The sequence below is a fragment of the Mesoplodon densirostris genome, chromosome 10 (genome assembly GCF_025265405.1).
Source record: "Mesoplodon densirostris isolate mMesDen1 chromosome 10, mMesDen1 primary haplotype, whole genome shotgun sequence".
NCBI lineage: Eukaryota > Metazoa > Chordata > Mammalia > Artiodactyla > Ziphiidae > Mesoplodon > Mesoplodon densirostris.
The window spans coordinates 103,011,764-103,034,109 of NC_082670.1; the positions used below are offsets into that span (position 1 = coordinate 103,011,764).

The 22,346-nt window shown below is 53.0% G+C and overlaps 2 protein-coding genes across 9 annotated transcripts; both read left to right on the top strand.

The window, feature by feature from the left end:
• Positions 1–666: 666 nt before the first annotated feature.
• Positions 667–13,737, top strand: IL17RC (interleukin 17 receptor C). Of its 6 annotated transcripts, none has more exons than XM_060109888.1 (19): positions 667–1,008; positions 1,304–1,325; positions 1,521–1,673; positions 1,945–2,019; positions 2,108–2,217; positions 3,291–3,402; positions 3,733–3,777; positions 5,301–5,440; positions 5,665–5,724; positions 8,128–8,182; positions 8,264–8,445; positions 8,541–8,591; positions 9,550–9,595; positions 9,753–9,874; positions 10,142–10,201; positions 10,742–10,790; positions 12,750–12,845; positions 12,962–13,000; positions 13,096–13,737. In XM_060109888.1, exons 1-19 carry the CDS (start codon positions 712–714, stop codon positions 13,713–13,715), a joined length of 2,334 nt encoding a protein of 777 aa, XP_059965871.1. In that variant the 5' UTR covers positions 667–711; the 3' UTR covers positions 13,716–13,737. The 6 variants fall into 6 exon arrangements, with proteins under 6 accessions (XP_059965871.1, XP_059965872.1, XP_059965873.1 ...); XM_060109889.1 differs by having other exon boundaries at positions 8,544–8,591; XM_060109890.1 differs by lacking the exon at positions 12,962–13,000.
• Positions 13,738–13,935: 198 nt separating this feature from the next.
• Positions 13,936–21,996, top strand: CRELD1 (cysteine rich with EGF like domains 1). Of its 3 annotated transcripts, none has more exons than XM_060109597.1 (11): positions 13,936–14,015; positions 14,547–14,739; positions 14,975–15,057; positions 17,426–17,536; positions 17,837–17,928; positions 18,575–18,751; positions 18,836–18,931; positions 19,829–19,912; positions 20,112–20,207; positions 20,411–20,545; positions 21,341–21,996. In XM_060109597.1, the coding sequence occupies exons 2-11, from the start codon at positions 14,566–14,568 to the stop codon at positions 21,553–21,555; spliced, it is 1,263 nt and encodes a 420-aa protein (XP_059965580.1). In that variant the 5' UTR covers positions 13,936–14,015; positions 14,547–14,565; the 3' UTR covers positions 21,556–21,996. The 3 variants fall into 3 exon arrangements, with proteins under 3 accessions (XP_059965580.1, XP_059965581.1, XP_059965579.1); XM_060109598.1 differs by lacking the exon at positions 21,341–21,996 and adding an exon at positions 20,740–21,195; XM_060109596.1 differs by lacking the exon at positions 13,936–14,015 and having other exon boundaries at positions 14,530–14,739.
• Positions 21,997–22,346: the final 350 nt, after the last annotated feature.

A 22,346-nucleotide genomic window follows, 5' to 3' on the forward strand; every position in this document is an offset into this window, starting at 1 on the left:
ACGCATCATTTTCTGGGCCCAAATCCACATCCATGTCTGTCATATTCTCAAGCAATGTCTCCCTGGAAATTTCCTTGATCCTCACTGTGATTCTTCAGAGAGAAGAGAGGAAAACACAGGTTCAGAAAGGTGGTGTGGGTCCACAGTCACGCAGCCAGCCCATGGCAACAGCACAAATAGGACCCTGTCTTCCTGGCTCTGGGTCCTGGGTCCCATCCCCCCCTACCCCTCACTTGAGCATAGGCCGGGAAGTGGTGAAAAGCTCACGTTACGGTGCCCCTTGTCCCTGTCTTTAGAGGTCCCACGATGAGGCCCAAGAGGAATGTCTGAAGGGACCTGGGGTGGCCAGCAAGAGGGGCCTCATGGACACCAAAACCCCAGAGTCACATGGGAAGTGCAAATGCCCCAGGATTGCATAGGGCCTTGGTTGTCTCGATGGAGACTTCCTCCTTAGGAACACTCAGAGTGAGTAAGAACTCCCTTACTCAGCCATTAAGCCACCACCCTCTTGAGGGGCCCCTCCCAGCCAGGTGTCAGCAGAGAAGGAGGAGGAGGGGAAGAGGAGGAGAGGAAAAGAGGGAGGGAGTGAGGCCACCACTCCGGTCCAGACTGCTGGCTCCCAGGCCTGGTGGTGGTGGGAGGGACCGGGCGGGGCGGGAACAGCCGGCTGCCTGCCAGGAGCCAAAACGAAAGCACCGTGGCAGGGACTGGATGGGAGTCAGGACTCCTGGGAGAGGGCGTGCGCAAGCGGCCCAGCGCCGGGACCCCGAGACTGGGGAGGGATTCCGGCCTCTCCTACCCGCAGGCACGCAGCTGAGTGGGAGACGAGGTGTGGTGTCAGCCCCCCTTCGGGGGGCGGGCAGGACAGGGCCTCAGGCCTGGGTGCTGCCTGGCACCTGGAAGATGCCTGTGCCCTGGTTCTTTCTGTCCTTGGCCCTGGGCCGAAACCCTGCGGTCCTCTCTCTAGAGAGGGTTGTGGGGCCTCAGGACACTGCCCGCTGCTCTCCGGTGAGTCTGGGGCCACAGGAGTGTTGAGGAAGGCTCAGGGCTCGGGTCTGCGGCCAGTGAGGCCCTAGCCTGGCTCCTGCCGCTGCCGTCACTGTTAGAACTGCCCTGGCTGGTCTGCCGGGTGCTGATGGGGTAAGAGAAGAATGGGGAGGGGGCAAGAGCTGGGCCTGAGCTCTTCTGGGAGGGACTTGGAAAAGGGAGCCCTAGAAAGAGGTAGGCGGGTGGGGGGGGGCCTCAGGAAAAGATGCTTAGATTTGGACGCACAAACTCTAACTTGTCTTTACCTCCTTCCCAGGGCCTTTCCTGCCACCTCTGGGGTAAGTAGCCCTACTTTTAGAGAGGAAAGATCTTCCCAGGTGGGCAGAAGGGAGGGGAGCTGTTCAGTCCCATGCCCTCACCACCTGCCCTCAGCCCAGGAAGAGCCCAAAGCTCCTTGGCCCTCTGGGTGTGTCAGGTACAACCAGATTCTGGGTCTGAGAAGCTTCAGCTCCCACCCCACCCTTCACACACAGATGGTGACGTGCTCTGCCTGCCTGGGAGCCTCGTGTCTGCCCCAGGCCCCGTGCTGGTGCCCACACGCCTGCAGACAGAGCTGGTGCTAAGGTGCTACAAGGAGACCGACTGTGACCTCTGTGTGCGTGTGGCCGTCCACTTGGCTGTGCATGGTGAGCCTGTCATCCCATGACTGGGCATGGGTGCATGTGAGTGTGTCTGGAGTGGGCACGAAGACCAGGGAGGGTGTCTGTCAGGAAGCACGGGGCATCCTCAGTATTCTCCTGGAGGACACTGGCCAACGGACCCCCCAGGTCAGACTGGTCTCCCCGCCCACACCCCCGGCCCCAAGCCTGGCCTCTGCTTCCTAGCACTGAGCTTCCTGGAAGGAACCCAAAGCCAGAGCTGGGGCTAGATCTGAGCCTTGCTCTCGGGTCATTCCAGGATACTGGGAAGAGGCTGAAGATGAAGAGAAGTTTGGAATTGCAGAGGACCCAGCGATCGAGGAGCCTAGGAACGGTGAGAAGCCGGCTGGCCCAACTGCCCCTCGCCAGAGCCTTGCCCAGGGCCCCTGAGCCTGACCGACCCCCTGCCCTGTTGCTCACAGCCTCTCTCCAGGCCCACGTCGTGCTCTCCTTCCAGGCCTACCCTACTGCCCGCTGCGTCCTACTGGAGGTGCAAGTGCCTGCTGCCCTCGTGCAGCCTGGTCAGTCTGTGGTATGCGAAATAATAATGAATTTATGAAGTGCTTTCACGTGCATTATCTCTTTAGGTCCTGATTCTGGCAGGGCTCTGAGCAAGTCCTTTCAGTCCTTTATGCCTCAGTTTTCCTGTCTGTAAAGTGGGGAAAAGAACAGCCCTACCTCGGGAGTTCCCTGGTGGTCCAGTGGTTGGAATTCTGCGCTTTCACTGCCGAGGGCCCAGGTTCAATCCTTGGTTGGGGAACTAAGATCCCACAGGCCACCCAGTGTGGCCAAAAAAAAAAAGAATAGTCCTACCTCATATAGCTGTTGTGAGAATAAAATGAGTTGATATGTATTAAACACCTGGTATAATACCCAACACGGAAGAGTCTCAGAAAGTTTAATTTTTCCTTTCTTTTGTAATCCTCAAAACTACCCCCATGAACTAGACATTATTGCCTTCATGCTCCAGATAGAGAAGCTGAGGCTTACAGAGTGGAGGTCTGTGGGCTGAATCCACTTTTCCGGATTCCCTGCCATACTGTCCATGTCTGCCCCACATACACCATGTCTGTCCCCCAGCGGAGCTTCTCCCAGCCTCAGGGGGCTGCTCATGGTTGGGATATGTATCTCCACTTGGGCCAAGTCACTCACACTTTGACTTCCCTCCTGTCCCCAGCCCCCAGTCTATATCGTCTTACCTGGAAAATAATGGGAGATCACCTGCCGGTCCCCCTCACGGGGCAATCATGAGGCCCACTGAGGCACTGGGAGTGAGAACGCCTTCTGTGGGGAGGGCCTCCCACATTTGTGCTGGGGTCTGGGGTCTCCGATCACCTTAGCTTTGGCCCGTGACCTGGAACAGCAGGGATGAGGCAAGGCCTACTAGAGTGGGGGCACTAATCCTGGCTCTGCTGCCACCCCTCCTGAGGGCGTGGGCTGTAGACCTGGAGGCCTTGGAGGACACGTTCATGGCAGAATTGGGGGCCATACAGTATGAACAGTCATTGGTTGGGAATAGGGCGGAGGGTGAGTGGAGCAGACCACGAAGAGGAGCCTCAGTTTTGAGCCGTATACCACCAGCCTTCCACCACCCTCTCCTCACAGGGCTCTGTAGTATTTGACTGCTTCGGGGCTGCCCTGGGGGCTGAGGTGCGAATCTGGTCCTACACTCTGCCCCGGTACCAGAAGGAACTCAATCTCACACAGCAGCTGCCTGGTAAGTGGTCCTACAGCCTGAGGGGCCCCAAGTGCTGGCCCCTTAGTCTGTCTCCCCACCGGCCACTGCCCTTCTGCTTTCACCCCCTTCCTCGTCCCAGCCGCTCTCAGACACTCTCACTCCCAGCCACCCATAGTCAGTCCCTCATGCCTCCTCCCCCCAGGTGACATTGCTTCCCAGTGCCTGGGGAAGGTGCTTTGGGCACTGGAATAGATATGGGTGGTATTGAGGGGACAGGGAGCCCTTCCCAGGGCTCCCCATGGGTTGGATTGCCCCCGTTCTTTCTTTGCCCCCAACCCCACTAGAGGCTTTTCTGTGATCTCTCCCCAGACTGCAGGGGTCTCGAAGTCCGGGACAACATTCAGAGCTGCTGGGGTAGGAGCTAGGGCCAGCAGGGCTGGGAGGAGGGTGGGGGTGGATCTGGAGTGTGAGGGACCCTTGGAGTGAACTTCAGGTCTGGCTGCCACATCCCAGAGGCTCACAGAGCTCATTTATTCATTCATTCATGTATCACAAAAGAACTGCGGTAGCTCTTACTCAGTGCCAGGCATTTAGAATATAAAGGTGAATCTCTCACTTCTTAGAACAAATATTTATTAGTACCAGGAACATCTAGTGGCCCAAAACATTGTCAAGATTACGGTGCACCCCGCCCCCATATATTAAAATAAAAATAATATTAAATCATAAAATAAGGGCTAAGAAACTCAAGGTTCTGATGATTTTTCTCATGTACTATTTGGACTTTGTTTTGTTCATTTTTTTGTTTTGTATTTTCTTTTTTATCATGGTATAACATACATACAGAAAAGTGTGTAAAGTGCACCAATTTTAATGTCCAGTTCAATTAATTTTTACATATGTATACATTTGCATAACTACCAGTCACATCGAGATAGAAACACTGGGATGCTTTTGAACTCAAATGATTTCAACTTTATTTTCTATTTGGGTTCTTAAACTTAAGCTTGATGCCTCTTTGGTAATTCATTAAAGACTACTCAGCACCAGAGGTTTGAGGATACAGATACACATCATGGATTTCATGTCTTTATTCATTTGGTAGACACTGATTCACTTATTCAGCAGATATTGAGTCATTACCCTGCTCAAGGAATAGCCCTAGGCACTGGAGACAAACCAATTAAAAAAAAAAAAAAACTGACAAAACTGACGTTCTAGCTGGGAGTCAGGGTCAGGGTGGGGGTGATGGAGGACACAATAAACACATGGAGATGTGAAATATGCAATAAGTTAGATGGTTATTAGTGCTATGGAGAAATTTCAGGGAAGGGGGATAGAGAGGTTGGGAGTTGGAGTGGTCAGTGAGCAAAAGACCTGAAGGAGGTGAGGGAGGAGCCATGGGGTATCTGAGGGAAGAGGGTTCCATGTGAAGGGAATAGCCAGTGCAAAGGGCCTGAGGCAGGAGTGTGTCTAGTGTGTTTAAGTATTAGTAAGGAGGACAATGTGTCTGCAGCAGGTTAATTAAGGACAAGAGTGCTAGGAAATGAGGTTAGAGTGTTCACAGCAGCCATACTGGGGAGGGACTTGCAAGCCACTGTAATGACTCTGCCTTTTACTCTGGGGTGATGTGGGGGCCATCAAAAGGTTCTGAGCAGAGGAGAATGATTTATTTTACAGTGGTTACAGGTACTTCTGGCTGCAGAGGGAGAAGCAAGGAGAAGAGCCCTCTCCAGACCCCATACTGGGGCCTACATGGGTTCAGTCCTGGGCTGTGGCTGAAGTCTGGTCTGACATGGAGACACAGGCTCTGCCCTCCAGGGGCCTCCTAGCCTAAGGGCTTTGAAGGAAACTCCAAAGGGGCAGTGGGTGGGTGTGACCCAGGCTTGGGTGTACAGAAGAGGTGAAGGAAGTCTCTCTCTTTGCCTCCTCCGCAGCCCTGACCTGGCTCAACGTGTCTGCAGATGGCGACGACGTGCGCCTGGTGCTGGATGTGCCTGAGGAGCAGCGCTTTGGCCTCTTCCTGTACTGGAACCAGGTCCCAGGCCCTGCAAAACCCTGGTGGCACAGAAACCTGGTGAGGCCTCCCCCTCCCCAAGTCCATTCCCACTGCAGGCTGATGCTTGTGCTAAAGTTGCAAGTGCATTATCATAGGGCACCTTTGAAAAGGACACAGCCCCCCACACCCAAAGCAAGGAACATTGGTGGGGGAACGGCTACCTGCCCGGTGTCCTTAACTTTGGCTTCCAGCCTTCCTCTTCCTCATCTTCTTCAACTTCTCTCCTTCTGCTTGTCCCACAGACTGGGCCGCAGACCATTACCTTGAACCACACAGACCTGGTTCCCTGCCTCTGTATTCAGGTAGGAGCAGAGTCCAGCTGGGTGCCCGGGGACAGGGATTAGGGAACTGGTGAGATGGTTGGCCCTCACCTTCCTGGTCTCCCCACCCTCCACACTCCTCTTTGAGGTGGAAACTATGGCTCCCTAGGGGGACTGGCCCTCCCTTTCCCTTTGCTGTCCTATGTTTTCTGCTTGTACATGCCCTGAATGCTCTTCATGATCCTCTATCCACAGCACTTCTACTTGTGCTTCATGGCCCCCTTCAGATGTCATCTCCCCCTTGAAGGCTTCCACTACTCCTCCAATTCCCTCTTTGTGCTCACCTGGAGAGTAGGGCGTGCACTGTGAACTCAGACTTATTTGAATCCTGACTTGCCATTTGCTAGCTGTGTGAACTTGGACAAGTCACTTCACCTCTCTGAGCCTGTTTCCTATCAGTAAAATGGGAATAAACAGTACCAGCCTCACAGGGCTGTTAGAAGGAAGTGTGCCACTTCCGGCTTATATATGTTATAATAATATATTCTCCCTCTGATTATACATTTAATTGGTCATCAGGTCCCATCTGTTTTACCTCTGACATTAATGTCTCTCATTCCCACTACCTGAAATGCCCTCACTTCTTTTCCATACACCCCAATCCTTCCAGTCACCTCTTTCCCAAAGCTTTTGCCCAACCTCCTGGCCTCTTCTGTCTCCAAATCTTCTTGCATTTCTGTCTTTTCTTTCCTATTTATCATTTATCACTTGTTTTCTTATTTGGGCACCTGTCTCTTCTTGCATACCACAAATCCTCAATAAATGAGTGATTGATTTATTAATTTGTATACATGTCTTATCCTTACTACAACTGTGAATTTGTAATTTCCTTGAAGGCAAGGAAATGATATCTATTCAAATTTAGTAATTTCTCCAGAGCCTTGCATAATAACTGGTATGTAATGGGTGCTAATTAAGTTTGTTAAGTGAATGAATGAGTGAATGAGTGAAACTCTACTGCCTAGCACAGTGATAGGACATATAACAGACACTCATGAAATGTTTGCTGTGATATAATTGTCCTCACTGCCAAGCCCAATGCCTGCTACGTAGTAGGTGCCCTTATACATTTGTTTTAAAAATTAATATAGGGCCTCCCTGGTGGCGCAAGTGGTTGAGAGTCCGCCTGCCGATGCAGGGGATACGGGTTCGTGCCCCGGTCTGGGAGGATCCCATATGCCGCGGAGCGGCTGGGCCCGTGAGCCATGGCCGCTGAGCCTGCGCGTCCGGAGCCTGCGCGTCCGGAGCCTGTGCTCCGCAACGGGGGAGGCCACAACAGTGAGAGGCCCGCATACCGCAAAAAAAAAAAAAAAAAAAAAAAAAATTAATATATTATCTCTAGTGCTTAGAACAGGGCTAAGCCAAGAATGGGTGCACTTAAAAAGTCTATTGGGTACTTCTCTGGTGGCACAGTGGTTAAGAATCCGCCTGCCAGTGCAGGGGACACGGGTTCGATCTCTGGTCCGGGAAGATCCCACATGCCATGAAGCAACTAAGCCCATGCACCACAACTACTGAGCCTGCGCTCTAGAGCCCGCGAGCCGCAGCTACTGAAGCCTGTGTGCCTAGAGCCCCTGCTCGGCAACAAGAGAACCCACCGCAACGAGAAGCCCGTGCACCACAATGAAGAGTTGCCCCCCGCTCGCCTCAACTAGAGAAAGCCCGCACGCAACAATGAAGACCCAACGCAACCAAAAAAAAAAAAAAAGTCTATTGGAAGAAAAAATGGAGAATAAATGGATGTGTCCTTAACGCTGTGCTGAGAACCTGTGCTAAGTAGGTTCTCACAAAGTGATTGTGGATTTAATTGTTAAAAGTCCCTATGCCTACCATAGTGCTAAGACACATAGTAAGTACTCATTAAAAATTTGTCGAGTGAAGATGTTGCCAGATGTTGGCATAGGGTTTGCTGGAAGAATAAATGTGTGCAATTCTAGGGCCTTGTAAAGGGCAGAAAGACTTGGGCATATGTTGGTGAAATACATCCTCCTTCCATATCCAGTATGCCAGAGGGATTAGTTCCAGGATCTCTGTGGATACCAAAATCTGCAGATGCTCAAGTCCTTTATATAATATAAAATGGTGTAGTATTTACACATAACCTACTCACATACTCCTGTATACCTGAAATCATTTCTAGATTGTTTATAATACCTAATACAATGTAAATGCTATGTAAACAGTTTCCTGCAGGCAAATCCAAGTTTTGCTTTTTGCAACTTTCTGGAATTTTTTTCCCTGGAATATTTTTGATCCGAGGATGCAGAACAGCGAATACAGAGGGCCAAGGAGTGCTGACTGTATGGGCTGAGTGAATGCATCCCCAGGGCTTAGCAGGGTGCTGGCTGGGTTGAACTGACCTGTGGAGCCCCGTTTCCTTTCTAGGTGTGGCGTCTGGAGCCCGACTCTGTCAGGACCAGCGTCTGCCCCTTTAGGGAGGGTGAGTGGACCGGCTCTGCCAAGGCGGGAGCGGTGCGGGCGGGACCTGCCGGCAGGCAGTAACCAGACCCTCTCCCTGCAGACCCCCGTGCACACCGGAACCTTTGGCGTGCCGCCCGGCTGCAGCTGCTGCCCCCGCGGGCCTGGCGGCTGGATGTGCCGTGCTCAGTACCCGCTGAGGCCACACTGTGCTGGCAGGCACCGGACGGGGGCCCCTGCCAGCCGCTGGTCCCACCGCTGCCCCGAGAGAATGTCACTGTGAACGTAAGCGAAGCAGCAGGAGGTTCCCGTGGTTGGGGAAGGAAGGGGAACCTAGGGGCCCAAAATCAATGACCCCACTCATTACCCTCTTTCCACAGAAGGCTCTTGAGTTCCCATTGCTGAAAGGCCATCCCAACATCTGTGTCCAGGCAAGAAAGGGGCGCCAGAGAGCCGGGCTTGGGGTCAGGACCTCCGCGGACTCCCAGACAGTCACTGTCTTCTGAATCCACTTTATCCTTGGGTCCCTGGAGCAAAGTGGTTACCAGCTTCCTCTTTAGGAGTTCCACTGTTTACTTTACCAGTGCATGGCGTGGGACCCTGGGCACTTCACCTCTCTGAACATCAGTCTCCTCATCTGTTTAATGGGGATGATAATAGTAACTATTGAATACTTCATAGAGTGGTTATGAAGATTAAACAAGTGCTTCACCTTAGCAATGGGCACAAACTAAATTCTCAATAAGTGTTAACTGCTTTGATTATTGCTATAATTATCCTATTTCTCTTCCTGTAGAAATGGGTTGCTTTATAACTTCAAAGAGTAGTTATAAAAATATTAATTCCAGATTTATTGAGCTATTATGTTTCAGGCACTGTTTTAGGCTCGTGGAATAAATATGTCAGTGAATAAAACCAATAAATGTTCCCACCCTTAAAGAGTTCATGTTGTAATGGAAAAAGGCAGACAACAAGCATAATAAGTAAATTATACAGTATGTTAAAACTGTCTATAAATACTATAGGAACAGGTGGGGAAGATAAAGGAGGGCTGGAGTTGCAATTTCAAGAGGGGCAGTCAGATGAAGCCTCTTTGAGAAGGTGGTTAGGTGAGAAGGGAGTGTATAAAGTGTTCTGTCAGAACTGAAGAGTTAATTTACAGCCGTAAGCCCCTTTAGCACAGTTGACCTCACAAGGCTGAGGCTGAGAAAGATGGAGTGATTCCTAATTACTCAGCCTTGAACCCAGATCTGCCTAAGGTCAGGTCCAGAGTCCAGACCCCGCCCCCCAACCTGACAGGCTTCCCCTTGTCTGTCCCTTCTCTTCTGGTTGTTCTGGCCTCAGCTTTTGCTTTTCCTCGTGCCCCTAACCCTGGCCCCTTCTGAGCAGGTGAGCACCTGGGAGAAGCAGGAGCTACAAGAGTGCTTGTGGGCTGGTGAGTGGGACCTGGGGGAGGCTGGGGCAGGGCCACTGCAATAGGGGTGGACCCTGGAAGTGCCAGCTCCTGGGGGTGAAAGTCAGGCATGGGGCAGGGGAGTGGCAGCCCTCAACCAGGTTGGGTCTCACTGAGAGTGGGCTCTCACCCTTTCCAGACTCCCTGGGGCCCCTCAAGGATGACATACTGCTGGTGGAGACACAAGGCCCCCAGGACAACGGATCACTCTGCGCCTTGGAACCCAGTGGCTGCACTCCACTGCTTAGCAGGGCGTCCACGGTGAGGGATGGGGGACCCTCCTTCATGTCCCTTTCCAGCTCCACTTCAAACCTGGCCTCAAATTTTCACTATTCAATTTCCCCTCCTCTGTGCCAGGCCCTGTGCTCGTCTCTGGGAATATAGGGGTAACTCAGACCTGGGCCTTGTTCTCAGTGGCCTCTCAAAAGCCTCCCAGACCCTCCCCCCTACTATTCTGCCCAGCTGTAGCCTGGTGGCCTCCTAGGTGTTGTGCCTCTAGGTGACAGCACCCATCCCTTGGCTTCGCAGAGGGCAGCTCGTCTTGGAGGGCCGTTACTACAAGATGTGCGGTCAGGCCAGTGTCTTCAGGTGAGTAGGTGGCAGGAGGGCCCTCCCCGATGCCCAAAGGCAACAGGCCTCAAACCCTGTCTTCAACCTCTTCTACCTCTTCCTGTGCCTAGCAGGAAAACTGTCACTCTTCAGGGGCAGGGGCCTCCTCATTGTCCCTCTAGCATCCACCCACCATCTGTGTGTGCTTATTTTGTGTCCAGCCCCGGGGAAGCTAAGAGTTGAAGAAGCATAGTTCCTGTCCCCAAGTTGCTCATGGCTGGAGAGACCAGCGAAGAGATAACCATTGGGTTAAGACAGCTAATAACCAATGTGCTAAGCTTTGGGTTCCAGGGAGAGATTCAAGGAAGGGTCTTTTCATGTGGGCCCAATCTGGCACCCGTAGGAAGGTACAGTCCAGGAAATAAGACACAGCAAGCAAGCAAAGGCAGAGCAGCTTGTGGCTGCTGTGTGTGTGTGTGTGAAATATGCATAGCTGAGGCTGGAAATTTGGGACCAGACTTGATGGGTGTTGAACACCAAGCTGGGGGCTCTGGATTTGGTTTTGTTTGTGTCTTACAGCTGTGGGACGATGACGTGGGAGCACTATGGGCCTGCCCCATGGAAAAGTGTGAGTATTACAAGAACTGCCCTTCTTCTCTGTTCCAGGAGCTGGAATCTTGACAGGGACCATTCCTGGGGGAGCATACACAATGGCCTTAGCCTTTCAATCAGAGGGTCATTCCTTCATTAATTCAAACACCACAAGGGGCGCTTGCAGGGATCCCTGCATCACCAAAGAGACACATTCCCTATCCCCATGCCAGCCATAGAAGCTAGAAAGACATTAGCTAAACAATCATTTAGGAAGTGTGGGCTATTGAAGCATTCACTATAAAAGTGTCCAAAGCCCTGAATGCATATAATGGGGACCTGACCTAGTTCAGGGGAAAGGTTGGAGGTGAACTCTGAAGGCTGAGCTAGATGAAGGGGGAAGAGATGCATTTTTGTGAAGACTCTGGGGTGCTTTTTTGAGGAACTCCAAGGTAGCCAATGTGGCTGGAGGGTCTTGAGAGATAGGCCTGTCATGAGATTAGGATGCAAGGGTCATGTAGGACCTTGGGAGCCGATGTAAGCAATTTGGATTTTATGTTAAGAGTAGCAGGAGCTTCCCAAAAGGCTATAATCAAATTTGTATTTTTTTAAAATAAATTTATCTATTATTTATTTATTTATTTTTGGCTGCATTGGGTCTTTGTTGCTGCTGCGTGCAGGCTTTCTCAGCTGTGGCAAGCGGGGGCTACTCTTCATTGAGGTGTGTGGGCTTCTTATTGCGGTGGCTTCTCTTGTTGCAGAGCACACGGGCTCTAGGAGCGAGGGCTTCAGTAGTTGTGGAGTGCAGGCTCAGTAGTTGTGGCTTGTGGGCTCTAGAGCACAGGCTCAGTACTTGTGGCGCACGGGCTTAGTTGCTTCGCGGCATGTGGGATCTTCCCGGACCAGGGCTCGACCCCGTGTCCCCTGCATTGGCTGGTGGATTCTTAACCACTGTGCCACCAGGGAAGCCCCCAAATTTGTATCTTAAAAAGATCTCTCGGGGGATTTCCCTGGTGGCACAGTGGTTAAGAATCCACCAGCCAATGCAGGGGACACGGGGTCGAGCCCTGGTCCGGGAAGATCCCACATGCCGCGAAGCAACTAAGCCCGTGCGCCACAAGTACTGACCCTGCACAACTACTGAAGCCCACACATGTAGAGCCCATGCTCTGCAACAAGAGAAGCCACCGCAACAAGAAGCCCGCACACTGCGATGAAGAGTAGCCCCCTGCACGCCGCAACTAGGGAAAGCCTGCATGCAGCAACAAAGGCCCAACGCAGCCAAAAATAAATAAATACATTTATTAAAAAAAAAAAAGATCTCTGGGGCTGCCATGTTGTAATGAATTAGAGGCAAAAAGGAGTCAGGAGCACCAGTTAGAAGGCTGTTGCAGTCATCCAAGAGAGTGAGGTCAAGGGTCCAGCAACGCTAGGCTTAGGGGGGCAATAATCTTTTTTTAAAAAACATTTATTTATTGATTGATTGATGTGTTTGGCTGCGCTGGATCTTAGTTGTGGCACGTGGGATCTTCACTGCGGCATGCGGGATCTTTAGTTGCAGAATGTGAACTCTTAGTTGGGCACGTGGGATGTAGTTTCCTGACCAGGGATCCAAGCCAGGCCCCCTGCATTGGGATCACGATGCCTTAGCCACTGGACCACCAGGGAAGTCCCTTAGGGGTCAATAACCTTAGCTGACATTTGAGCACTTATTGTGCCCAGCACTCTGTTCAGTGCTTTATGTGTATTAATATATGTAGTCCTCACAGCAATCCTGTGAAGTAGATACTCTTGTTATCCCAATTTTACAGAGGTGAACTGAGGCAGAAGGGGAAGTCACTTATCCAAGGTCACCCAAGTAAATGGATCTATGTTCATACACTGACCCTGTGAGCTGTGGACTTCGGGCAAATCTCTTCATTTCCCTGAGCCTCGTTTTTCTCCTTCGTGAAGCGGGGGTCTCTAACAAGCCTGTCTTCTCCCCTGGGTCTCCTAGACATCCACCGGCGCTGGGCCCTGGTCTGGCTGGCCTGCTTACTCTTGGCCGCTGTGCTTTTCCTTCTCCTCCTCCTCAAAAAGAACCACGTGAAAGGTGAGCGCTTCCCGGCTCCCCATTCCCCAGGGGCAGGACTCGAGTGGACCTGGGAGCTGGCCAGGAGATGGCGGCGGCTGGGCTCACCGGCTGCCTCCGCTCCTCTCCCCTCACAGGGTGGCTGAGGCTCTTGAAGGAGGACGTCCGCACGGGGGGTGAGTGTGAGCCAGCTCCGGGCGGGGGGCGGCCCCCAGAGGGCCGGGCCTCGGGCCAGCTCACGTCTCCGCTCCGGCTCTGTTCTTTCCAACAGCGGCCGCCAGGGGCCGCGCGGCCCTGCTCCTCTACTCCGCCGACGACGCTGGCTTCGAGCGCCTGGTGGGCGCCCTGGCTTCGGCGCTGTTCCAGCTGCCGCTGCGCGTGGCCGTGGACCTGTGGAGCCGCCGCGAACTGAGTGCGCAGGGGCCCCTGGCCTGGTTCCACGCGCAGCGGCGCCAGACCCTGCAGGAGGGCGGCGTGGTGGTCCTGCTCTTCTCGCCCGGGGCCGTGGCGCTGTGCCGCGAATGGCTGCAGGCCGCGACGTTGGCGCCCGGGGCTCACGGCCCGCACGACGCCTTCGCCGCCTCGCTCAGCTGCTTGCTGCCAGATTTCTTGCAAGGTCGGGCGCCCGGCCGCTACGTCGGGGCCTACTTCGACAGACTGCTGTCCCCGGACGCCGTGCCCGCCCTGTTCCGCAGCGTGCCGGTCTTCTCACTACCCTCACAGCTGCCCGACTTCCTGGGGACCCTGCAGGGCCCCGCAGCCCCCCACCCCTGGCGGCTCGCGGAGAGAGCGGAGCAGGTATCCCGGGCCCTGCAGCCCGCCCTGGACAGCTGCTTCCGGGCCCCGGGGACGGGACGCGGGATGGGGCCTGAGGCAGAGAACAGGACTTGAATAAAGGCAGACGCTATTTTTCTACCCGTGTCTCCCACGTGTGTCTCAGTGACCCAGCCGCTGGGCCTCACTGTCCCCGTAGCCGGTATCCCCGCGCCCCTTTAACACCCGGACAGGTGCAGGACGGCGACGCCTCTGGTTGGCTGGCGTGGGGTGACGCAATGGCACATGACCCGCTACCATTGGCTGTGGCGCGGGCTCCGCCCCCTGGACTGCAGAGCCGGCGGAGGGCGCACGTCTTACGCAGCCGGCGGCAGCGGCGGCGTTGAGGAGACTGAGCCTGTGGCGTCCGCGGGCTCGGTGGGTTGTCTCTTCCTCCTCCGCGGCCTACGTGGGTCTGGATCCTTCCTTGCCCGCTCGGGGGCGGTGCGTTTGCAGTCTGCAGACCCCGAACCTGACCCCTTCTCTTCATATCCGGATCCGGGCTCCTCCCCCCTCCCCCAGACCGGGGTTCCGGACTCCTCCCCCTAAGACCGTCCATCCGACGTCTTCTCCCGCAGTATTTAGGAATCTGATCCATTCTCCCTAATTCCGCTGACCCAGCCCTTAAGAACCATATCCCGACCCTAAAACAATGGGCTGACTCCTACCCCCTTGCCGAGGATCCAGGCCACCTCCCCCCGCGGTGACGAGGATAACTTGTTCCCGTCCAGGAATTGCAGAATAGGCTCCTTTCCCCAACTATCTCCCCTCCCTCTGCCTTACCCCAGTCTAGACCTTCTTTTCTTATAACACAGATCTGGGCTCCCAGACCCGCGGCACCTCAGAACCCACGCTTTTCTTTCCCACTTGGCTCCTCCAGCGAACCCTCCCCATGTCCTGTGTCTACAGGTCCCCAGCCTGGGAAAAGATGGCCCCACGGGCCCCGAGGGGCCTAGCCCCAGCTCTGCTCTGGGGCCTGAGCCTCTTCGTTGGCCTCCCAAGCCCGGTCTGGGTCCAGTTTTCTCCGCCTCCCAAGTCTTCTTCCCCCACCGAGCCCCATCCATGTCACACCTGCCGGGGACTGGTCGACAGTTTCAACAAGGTGGGTGCACCAGCAGTGTAAGAGGAGGGGGCTCGCTACTATAGCACAGGGGTTGAGAGCTGGGAGCTCTGGCGTACAAGTCTGCTTAGACTCAGGTGTCCCAGCTTGGTTACTTACTGGTTGTATGGCCTTGGGTAGGTGACTCTCTGTGCCTCAGTTTCCTGGTCAGTGAAATATAAGTGCTAGAATGTGCCAGACACTGTACTTAGCTATTACTAGTTTTCTCCATTTCCAGGGCCTGGAGAGAACCATCCGGGATAACTTTGGAGGTGGAAACACTGCCTGGGAGGAAGAGAAGTTGTCCAAATACAAGGACAGGTAAGGAAGAGGCTGGAGGGGTGGATTTGTATATCGAACATCCCAATCTGTGCTCTGCTGGTGGAAGCCTAGAGACCCTTGGGGAGCACTTATTCAACAAATGTCACTGAATATCTATAGGAGAGCACTAAACAAGCCAAGCAGAATTCTTTCTTCAAGGAGCTTCTATTCTAGTAGAGGAAACAGTGAATAAGTAAGTAAATAATGTCTTATCAGGTGAAGAACAGTAAAGCAGAATGGTGGGAGGCATGGCATTCAAGGTATGACATTCGAACAGAGACCTGAGGTGCAGAAGCAAACTGTGCGACAGTCGGGGAAGGGTTTTAGACAGAGCGGGACTGAGCTTGGTGTATTTGATAAGTGGCTGGATTTGGAATGAGCAGAAGGGAGAGTGGTGGAAGGTGAAGGCAGAGAACCTTGAAGGCCACAGAAAGGCATTCAGAATTCGTTCTGTGTATAGTGGGAAGTCACTGGAAGGTTTGGAGCAGGAAAGTGATGTGGTATTATTTATACCTATAAAAGGTCACTCACACTAACAGACTATAGGGGGCCAAGGTGGAGGAGCAGGAAGACCAGTTGGGAGGCTAGTGCGCAGTCTAGGCGTGACGGTAGTAGTGGACCTGGTGAGAAGGGGTCAGATTCTGGGTATATTTTGCAGATAGACTGATAGGACATGATGATGGAATCATTATGGGGTGTGAGAGAAAAAGTAGAATAAAAGGTGCTCACTAGGTTTTGGGCCTGGTAACTGGGTGAATCGTGGGACTGTCTTCCGAGATGGGAGAAACGGGTCTGGGGGTGCCTGGAATCAGACGTTCTCATTGAACATGTTGGGCTGAGATGTCTGTTAAACAGTCAGGTAGAGTTAGATTTAGGAGTCAGGAGTTCAGGGTAGAAGTAGGCTGGAAACATGAATTTGACAGTTACCAGTCTATAGTCAGTGTATAAAGCCAGGGGACAAGATGAGATTTTATTGAGAGGAGAGGCCTGAGTCCTAGGCCCTCTAGCTTTTCAAAGTCAAACTGGAATTAGACCAGGTTGTCATTTCTGACCCTTTGTACCTTAGAGTCACCTCTCTGATCCTCAATTTCCTGATCTGTAAAAATGGGAGTATTAATGCCAATCCTATTTCATAGGATTGTGGTAAGGATTAAACTATGATACGTACTAGAAATAAAAGTTTCGTTATTACGTAACACTGGTCATTTTCCTTTCCGTCAGTGGGGCTTAGTTGCCTCATTTGGGAATGAGGGGATTGACCAAAATAACCTTAAGGACACGTCTAGCTCTATAATGGTTACTGTTTTCTTGTTTTGTTTTAAATCACCTCCTACATGCCAGGCACTGTGCCAGACCCTTTAAATATATAATATAATATATTTTATGTGTAAATGTATTTTAAAAAAATTTTTTATTGTGGTAGAATGCAATAACATAAAATTTGCCATTAGAGACATTTAGTATATTCAGGTTTTCCAACTATTGCCATTATCTAGTTCCAGACTGATTTCATCCCCTTCAAAAGAAACTCCATCCCTGTTGAGCAGTCACTCTTCATTCTTCCTCCTCCCAGCCCTTAGCAACCACTAATCTGTTTTCCATCTCTATGGATTTGCTGATTCTGTTGGAATGATACAATATGGCCTTTTAGGTCCGGCTTCTTTCACTTAGCATAACGTTTTCAAGGTTCATCCATCTTGTAACAAATATCAGTACTTCATTCCTTTTTAAGGCTTAGTAATATTCCATTGTATGAATAGATCACATTTGTTTGTCTCTTTATCAGTTGATGGACATTTGGGTTGTTCCTACCATTTGGCTACTGTGTATAGTATTGCTATGAACATTCGTGTACAAGTTTGAACACCTGTTTTGTATTTTCTTGGGTATGTATCCAGGAGTAGAATTACTGAGTCATGTGGTGATTCCATGTTTAATTTATGGAGGAACTGCCAAACTGTTTTCTACAGTGGCTGCACCGTTTTCATTCCCACCTGCAATGTAGGAGGGTTCCAGTTTCTCCACATCCTTGCTAACACTTGTTAGATGATATATTTTTAACCACATCTACCCAGCAAGGGTATTATATTCTGTTGTACAGATACAGGGACTGAGCTATCTTCCAGCCAACCTACAGGAGAACCATTGTCCCCATTTTACAGATGAGAAAACACGTTCAGGAGAGGTTAAGTTACTTGCCCAAGGTCACACCACTAGATTGGAACCCAGGTCTCCCCAAACCAATACCCCTTCCATTGTGGCCTCTGGCCTTTGACATTATCTGGCATGAGGTGGGGAGTGGGGAGATTGTAAAGAGGGTGGTGGGTGGGCTGGAGTGTGTTCCTACCACCAATCCCTGTCTGGACAGTGAGACCCGCCTGGTAGAGGTGCTCGAGGGAGTGTGCAGCAAGTCGGACTTCGATTGCCACCGCCTGCTGGAGCTGAGTGAGGAGCTGGTGGAGAGCTGGTGGTTTCACAAGTGAGTAGCGGGGGCCTTCCTGGGAGGGGCTCAGGCAGGGCCGGCTGGTAAAGCAGAGGGTGGCGAGCTAGGGGCTGTGTCCTCATTCAGCTCCTTCCTCCAAACCCAGGTGTGCTGAGGACTCGCTGGGGGTCCCAAGCTCTCATTCTGAGCTGCAGACTGCCCCTCTGTCGGACGGGGAAAGGGCAGCCTTATGGGTCTTACGCCCCGGATGGGCTGTATCACAGATCCTGCGGGAGGTTGCAGGAGATGGCAGCGCCTCTGACACTGTCTCAGCCCCTCACCATCCCTCCTCCTCAGGCAGCAGGAAGCCCCAGACCTCTTCCAGTGGCTCTGCTCAGATTCCCTGAAGCTCTGCTGCCCCTCAGGCACCTTTGGGCCCTCCTGCCTTCGTGAGTTTTTCAAGTTCCTCTTGGGGGATGGAAGGGGACTGCTGGGGCCAGGGATCCAGTCCTGGCTCGGCCCCTGGCTGGCTGTGTGAGCTCAGGCTCTCATATCACTTCTCTGGACCTCTGTTCTCACCTGCCTCACAGGGCTGGTGAGATGAACAAATCCATGGGGAACGGCTCTGAAAAGGGACATGGGGTTAGACTGAGTCAGATGCGGCTGTGGTTTCTGTCATGTATTGAAGAAATGCCCCCCCTCACCAGGCATTTCCCATGTCTGGACTGAGGTGACCTTCCCAGGGACAGGCAGGGCTGCTGAAGGCCCTGTTGTCACCACCTTTTTCTACACACAGTCCTGAGGCAGGAGCTGAACTTAACTACCAGCCCCTTTTAGAAAAATCTCAAAGCTGCAGATATAAAAAGCTAGCAACAAAGATGGTCAATTCAGTTTTTATAAAAGAAAAGATTTGTAAATCACCTAACTGTTCCACAATGGGGTGTTGGTTAAGTAAATTTCATACAGTTTCATGACAAAATATTATGATGTCGTTAAAATTGTTTCCTCTCCAAAAATGCTTACTAATACGGGGAAAATATTCTCTGTGTAGAAGGTTGTATTTACGATCCCACCCGGTTTGGTGTCTGCCCACAGCCTGTCCTGGGGGTGCGGAGCGGCCCTGCGGTGGCTACGGGCAGTGTGAAGGGGAAGGAACTCGCGGAGGCAGCGGGCACTGTGACTGCCAAGCCGGCTATGGGGGTGAGGCCTGTGGCCAGTGTGGCCTCGGCTACTTTGAGGCGGAGCGCAATGCCAGCCATCTGGTATGTTCGGGTAGGTAGCCAAGAGGCGTGGCTTTGGGCAGGGGCGTGTGGGGTACCTGCCTGCCCACCCTCATACTTCCCCCATTCCACCCAGCTTGTTTTGGCCCCTGTGCCCGCTGCTCAGGACCTGAGGAATCAAATTGTTTACAGTGCAAGAAGGGCTGGGCCCTGCATCACCTCAAGTGTGTAGGTGAGTGGGACCCTGCCCTAGGTCTGGAGGGGTGGGCAAGGTCTTGGGCGTGGTCCCCCATCAACACACACATCTCTAGGCTAGACCAGTCCAGTCCCCATCTTCATAGAGATAGCAGCCTGGTTGGGAAGGCAGAAAAGTAACCAGGCACTTACAGTATAGACTGATCGTTGTACAGTGAGAAGTGTCTCTCTTCCAATTCAGTGGTAGTGAGGAATCAGGGAAGCCTTCTTGGAGGAGGTGTCACTTGGGTCAAGTCTCGAAAATTGAAGAAGGGTTAACCCGGGGAATGAGCATACTGAACTTGGCGTCAGGAAACCTGAGTTCGAGACGAGGGTAAAGGCTAAGCTGCTGTAACAGAAAGATCCCCAAAGACTGTGGCTTAATGAATTTAGAGGTTTATTTTCATCTCATATCACAGTCTGGAAGCCAGTGGTCCAGACTGGTGGAGAAGCTCTGCTTGTCTTAGTCATTAAAGACCTAGATTCATTCTGTCTTAGTGGACAGTCATCCCCTTGGGTGTTGAGGCTGGATCACGGGCACCTCTATGTATCATGACCTGGTATTCAGGAAGTGCGAAAGAGAAGAAAGTGCACGGAGGATCCAAGTCTGTTGTATTAAGGCCAAGTGAGAAGCGGAGCACATCACTTCTGTTTACAACATGTTGGCTAGAACTGAATCACAAGGCCACACTTAGCTGCAAGGTAGATTGAAAAACACAGTCTCTAGCTGGACAGCCCTGAGTCCAGCTGCACCTCTGCATCTGTGTCGGTGGACAGCCTGCAGTATCAGCCACACTGTTTAAGCCTGGGCAAGTCCATTCCCAACAACCCTGGCCTCAGCTTCCCTGTTACTGAAATAGGGATTGAAATCCCCACCCTGCCGGCCTCTTTGCAGACATTGATGAGTGTGGCACAGAGCGAGCCAGCTGTGGAGCCGACCAGTTCTGCGTGAACACGGAGGGCTCCTATGAGTGCCGAGGTAACTGTCCGCTCCTGCGGGGGAGGGGTGTGGGGAGGGTAGGAGGAACTGCTCCACGCCTTTCCCCAGAAACTGCCGCATTCCCAGGTGCTGGCACCGCCGCCCCCCACCCCCCACCCGCCCTAAGCCTCTTCTGGAGCAGGGCTTCCCCCAGGCCTACGGGCAGCTTGCACCCTTGTCTGTCCTCTCCCTTCTCCAGACTGTGCCAAGGCCTGCCTGGGCTGCATGGGGGCAGGGCCTGGCCGCTGTAAGAAGTGTAGCCCTGGCTACCAGCAGGTGGGCTCCAAGTGTCTCGGTGAGTGTCCTGCCACCTGGGAGCGCCTCGTCCACCATGAATTGACAGGGGCCGAAGTGTGGACGGGGCGTGGGAAGGAAGGGTGGAATGTTGCCTGGGTCAGCACAGAGCGGGTGTCAGGATGTGAGTGAGACCGGAGTCAGGGGTGCTGCCTGTGGGACCCTGGCGGTTAGGGCTCTGACCTCTCCTTGGCCTCCGTCAAGACGTGGACGAGTGTGAGATCGCGGTGTGTCCAGGAGAGAACGAGCGATGCGAGAACACCGAGGGCAGTTACCGCTGTGTCTGTGCTGAGGGCTACAAACAGGTTGAGGGCGTCTGTGTGAAGGAGCAGATCCCAGGTGAGCCCCAGCTCGGCCCCAGAAACCGGGGGAAGGGAGGTCCTCATGCAGGGGGAGGGCAGGCAAACCCGTCCTCCAGGCAGCTGCAGGCCCTGGCCCACCTGCACTGCCACCCAGCCCTCATGAGGCTGCCCTGGGACCCGCACCCCACCTCTGACCACCAGGGTGGCTTTTGGTGGCCTCACATCTCCCAGGGTAGAAAGGAAACCGGACTTGGCGTCAAATCATTCTGTGTCCCCCGAGCCTCTTTCTTCATCCGCCCTTGCCCCGCCTGAGGGCCGTTGTAGGCCGTGGGGGTGATGAGACGAAGGACAATCACAGTGATGACAATAGTGACCACTTCCACAGTTCCTGTGTGTCACACGCTGTTCCAGATACATTGCATGTATTAACTTGTTTCACCCCTAAAACAAATCCAGTGCTGTAGCTATTATTCTCATCCCCATCTTGCATAGTGGAAGCAGGGACGCAGAGAGATGAAAAAACTTGTCCAGGGCCCCATGGCAAGCAGGTGGCAGAGCTGGGCGTCACATCCAGGCACTCTGGCTCTGCAGCGGGGCTAGTACACATGCTCTGACCCAACTCTCCCACGTGGCCTTGCGCAAACCTCTTCACCTCTCTGCGCCTCAGTTTCCCATCTAGTAAGACAAGGATAATAAATGCCCGTCTTGGAGTTGTTCTCAGCAGTAAATGACACTGTGTGCTGGCGTGCCAGGCAGGCGTGTGGCAGTGACGATCAGGTGTGTGGGAGGCTCCAGGAACAGGGTATGAGTGACGGGCGCTTCTCTTGCCCAGAGTCAGCAGGCTTCTTCTCGGAGATGACAGAGGACGAGCTGGTGGTGCTGCAGCAGATGTTCTTTGGTGTCATCATCTGTGCACTGGCCACGCTGGCCGCCAAGGGTGACTTGGTCTTCACCGCCATCTTCATTGGGGCTGTAGCAGCCATGACCGGCTACTGGTTGTCAGAGCGCAGTGACCGTGTGCTGGAGGGCTTCATCAGGGGCAGATAATCCCTGCCACACCTGCAGCATCTCCTCCTGCCCAGGCTGCCCCCAAGGTCGGGACTCTCCCACCTGGACATTTGAGGCACTTGCTTTATTTTTGAGTGTGGTAAGCACCCTCTACCCACCTTATGGAGCAGCCCAGACACCTGAGCCTGGGCAGGTGAGGCCCTTGGGTGAAAAAGCCCTATAGGTGGGTGCCGTGAGATCTTGGCCTTGGGGCACTGGTCAGGGTTCACAGCGTTGTGAATTTTTTTTAAAAAGTGTCTCCTCGTTGTGGCTGCTAGTGAGCTTTGGCCCCTGCCCAGGATGCGGGGGGGGGGGCGGTGTCCCTTCACAACCCCCTCCTGCCAGCTGCATGCTGTCAGCTCCTATTCTCTCCTCACCCCCTTGCCCCTTAGCCACTGATTTATTTATTCATCTCAGGAAATAAAGAAAGGTCTTGGGAAATGGAGGAGCTTGTCTTACTACCTGCCCCCACCCACCATGGGTTGGCCTAAGCTACTGAGCGCCCCTCCACCCTTGGGGAAGTTTCCTAAAACCCTGGGAAACTGTGGGCTATCCTGATGGAGGAGCAGTAGGAGGAGGACAAAGGAGAGGGTTGGCCCTGAAGTAGCGTTAAGAGAAGGGAGATGGAGGAACCAGGCTTAGGAGTGGAACTTTCTCAGTTCAGTACCAGCTGGCATTTGCCAAAGGACCCTGGCACATGACTTTCATCTCTGAACTTCACTCTTCTCATCTATAAAATGGGCATGATAACACTTCCCACTCAGGCTTAATGTGAGAATTAAGGTGATGGA

Excerpts from the sequence above, each read along its gene's own strand:
- IL17RC (XM_060109888.1), top strand. The coding sequence starts at position 712 with ATGGGAGTCAGGACTCCTGGGAGAGGGCGTGCGCAAGCGGCCCAGCGC. Across the intron at positions 10,202-10,741 it reads GGTCAGGCCAGTGTCTTCAG|CTGTGGGACGATGACGTGGG; the intron begins GTGAGTAGGTGG and ends TGTGTCTTACAG. Across the intron at positions 13,001-13,095 it reads GGAGGACGTCCGCACGGGGG|CGGCCGCCAGGGGCCGCGCG; the intron begins GTGAGTGTGAGC and ends TCTTTCCAACAG.
- CRELD1 (XM_060109596.1), top strand. The coding sequence starts at position 14,530 with ATGTCCTGTGTCTACAGGTCCCCAGCCTGGGAAAAGATGGCCCCACGG. Across the intron at positions 14,740-14,974 it reads TGGTCGACAGTTTCAACAAG|GGCCTGGAGAGAACCATCCG; the intron begins GTGGGTGCACCA and ends CTCCATTTCCAG. Across the intron at positions 18,752-18,835 it reads CAGCCATCTGGTATGTTCGG|CTTGTTTTGGCCCCTGTGCC; the intron begins GTAGGTAGCCAA and ends CATTCCACCCAG.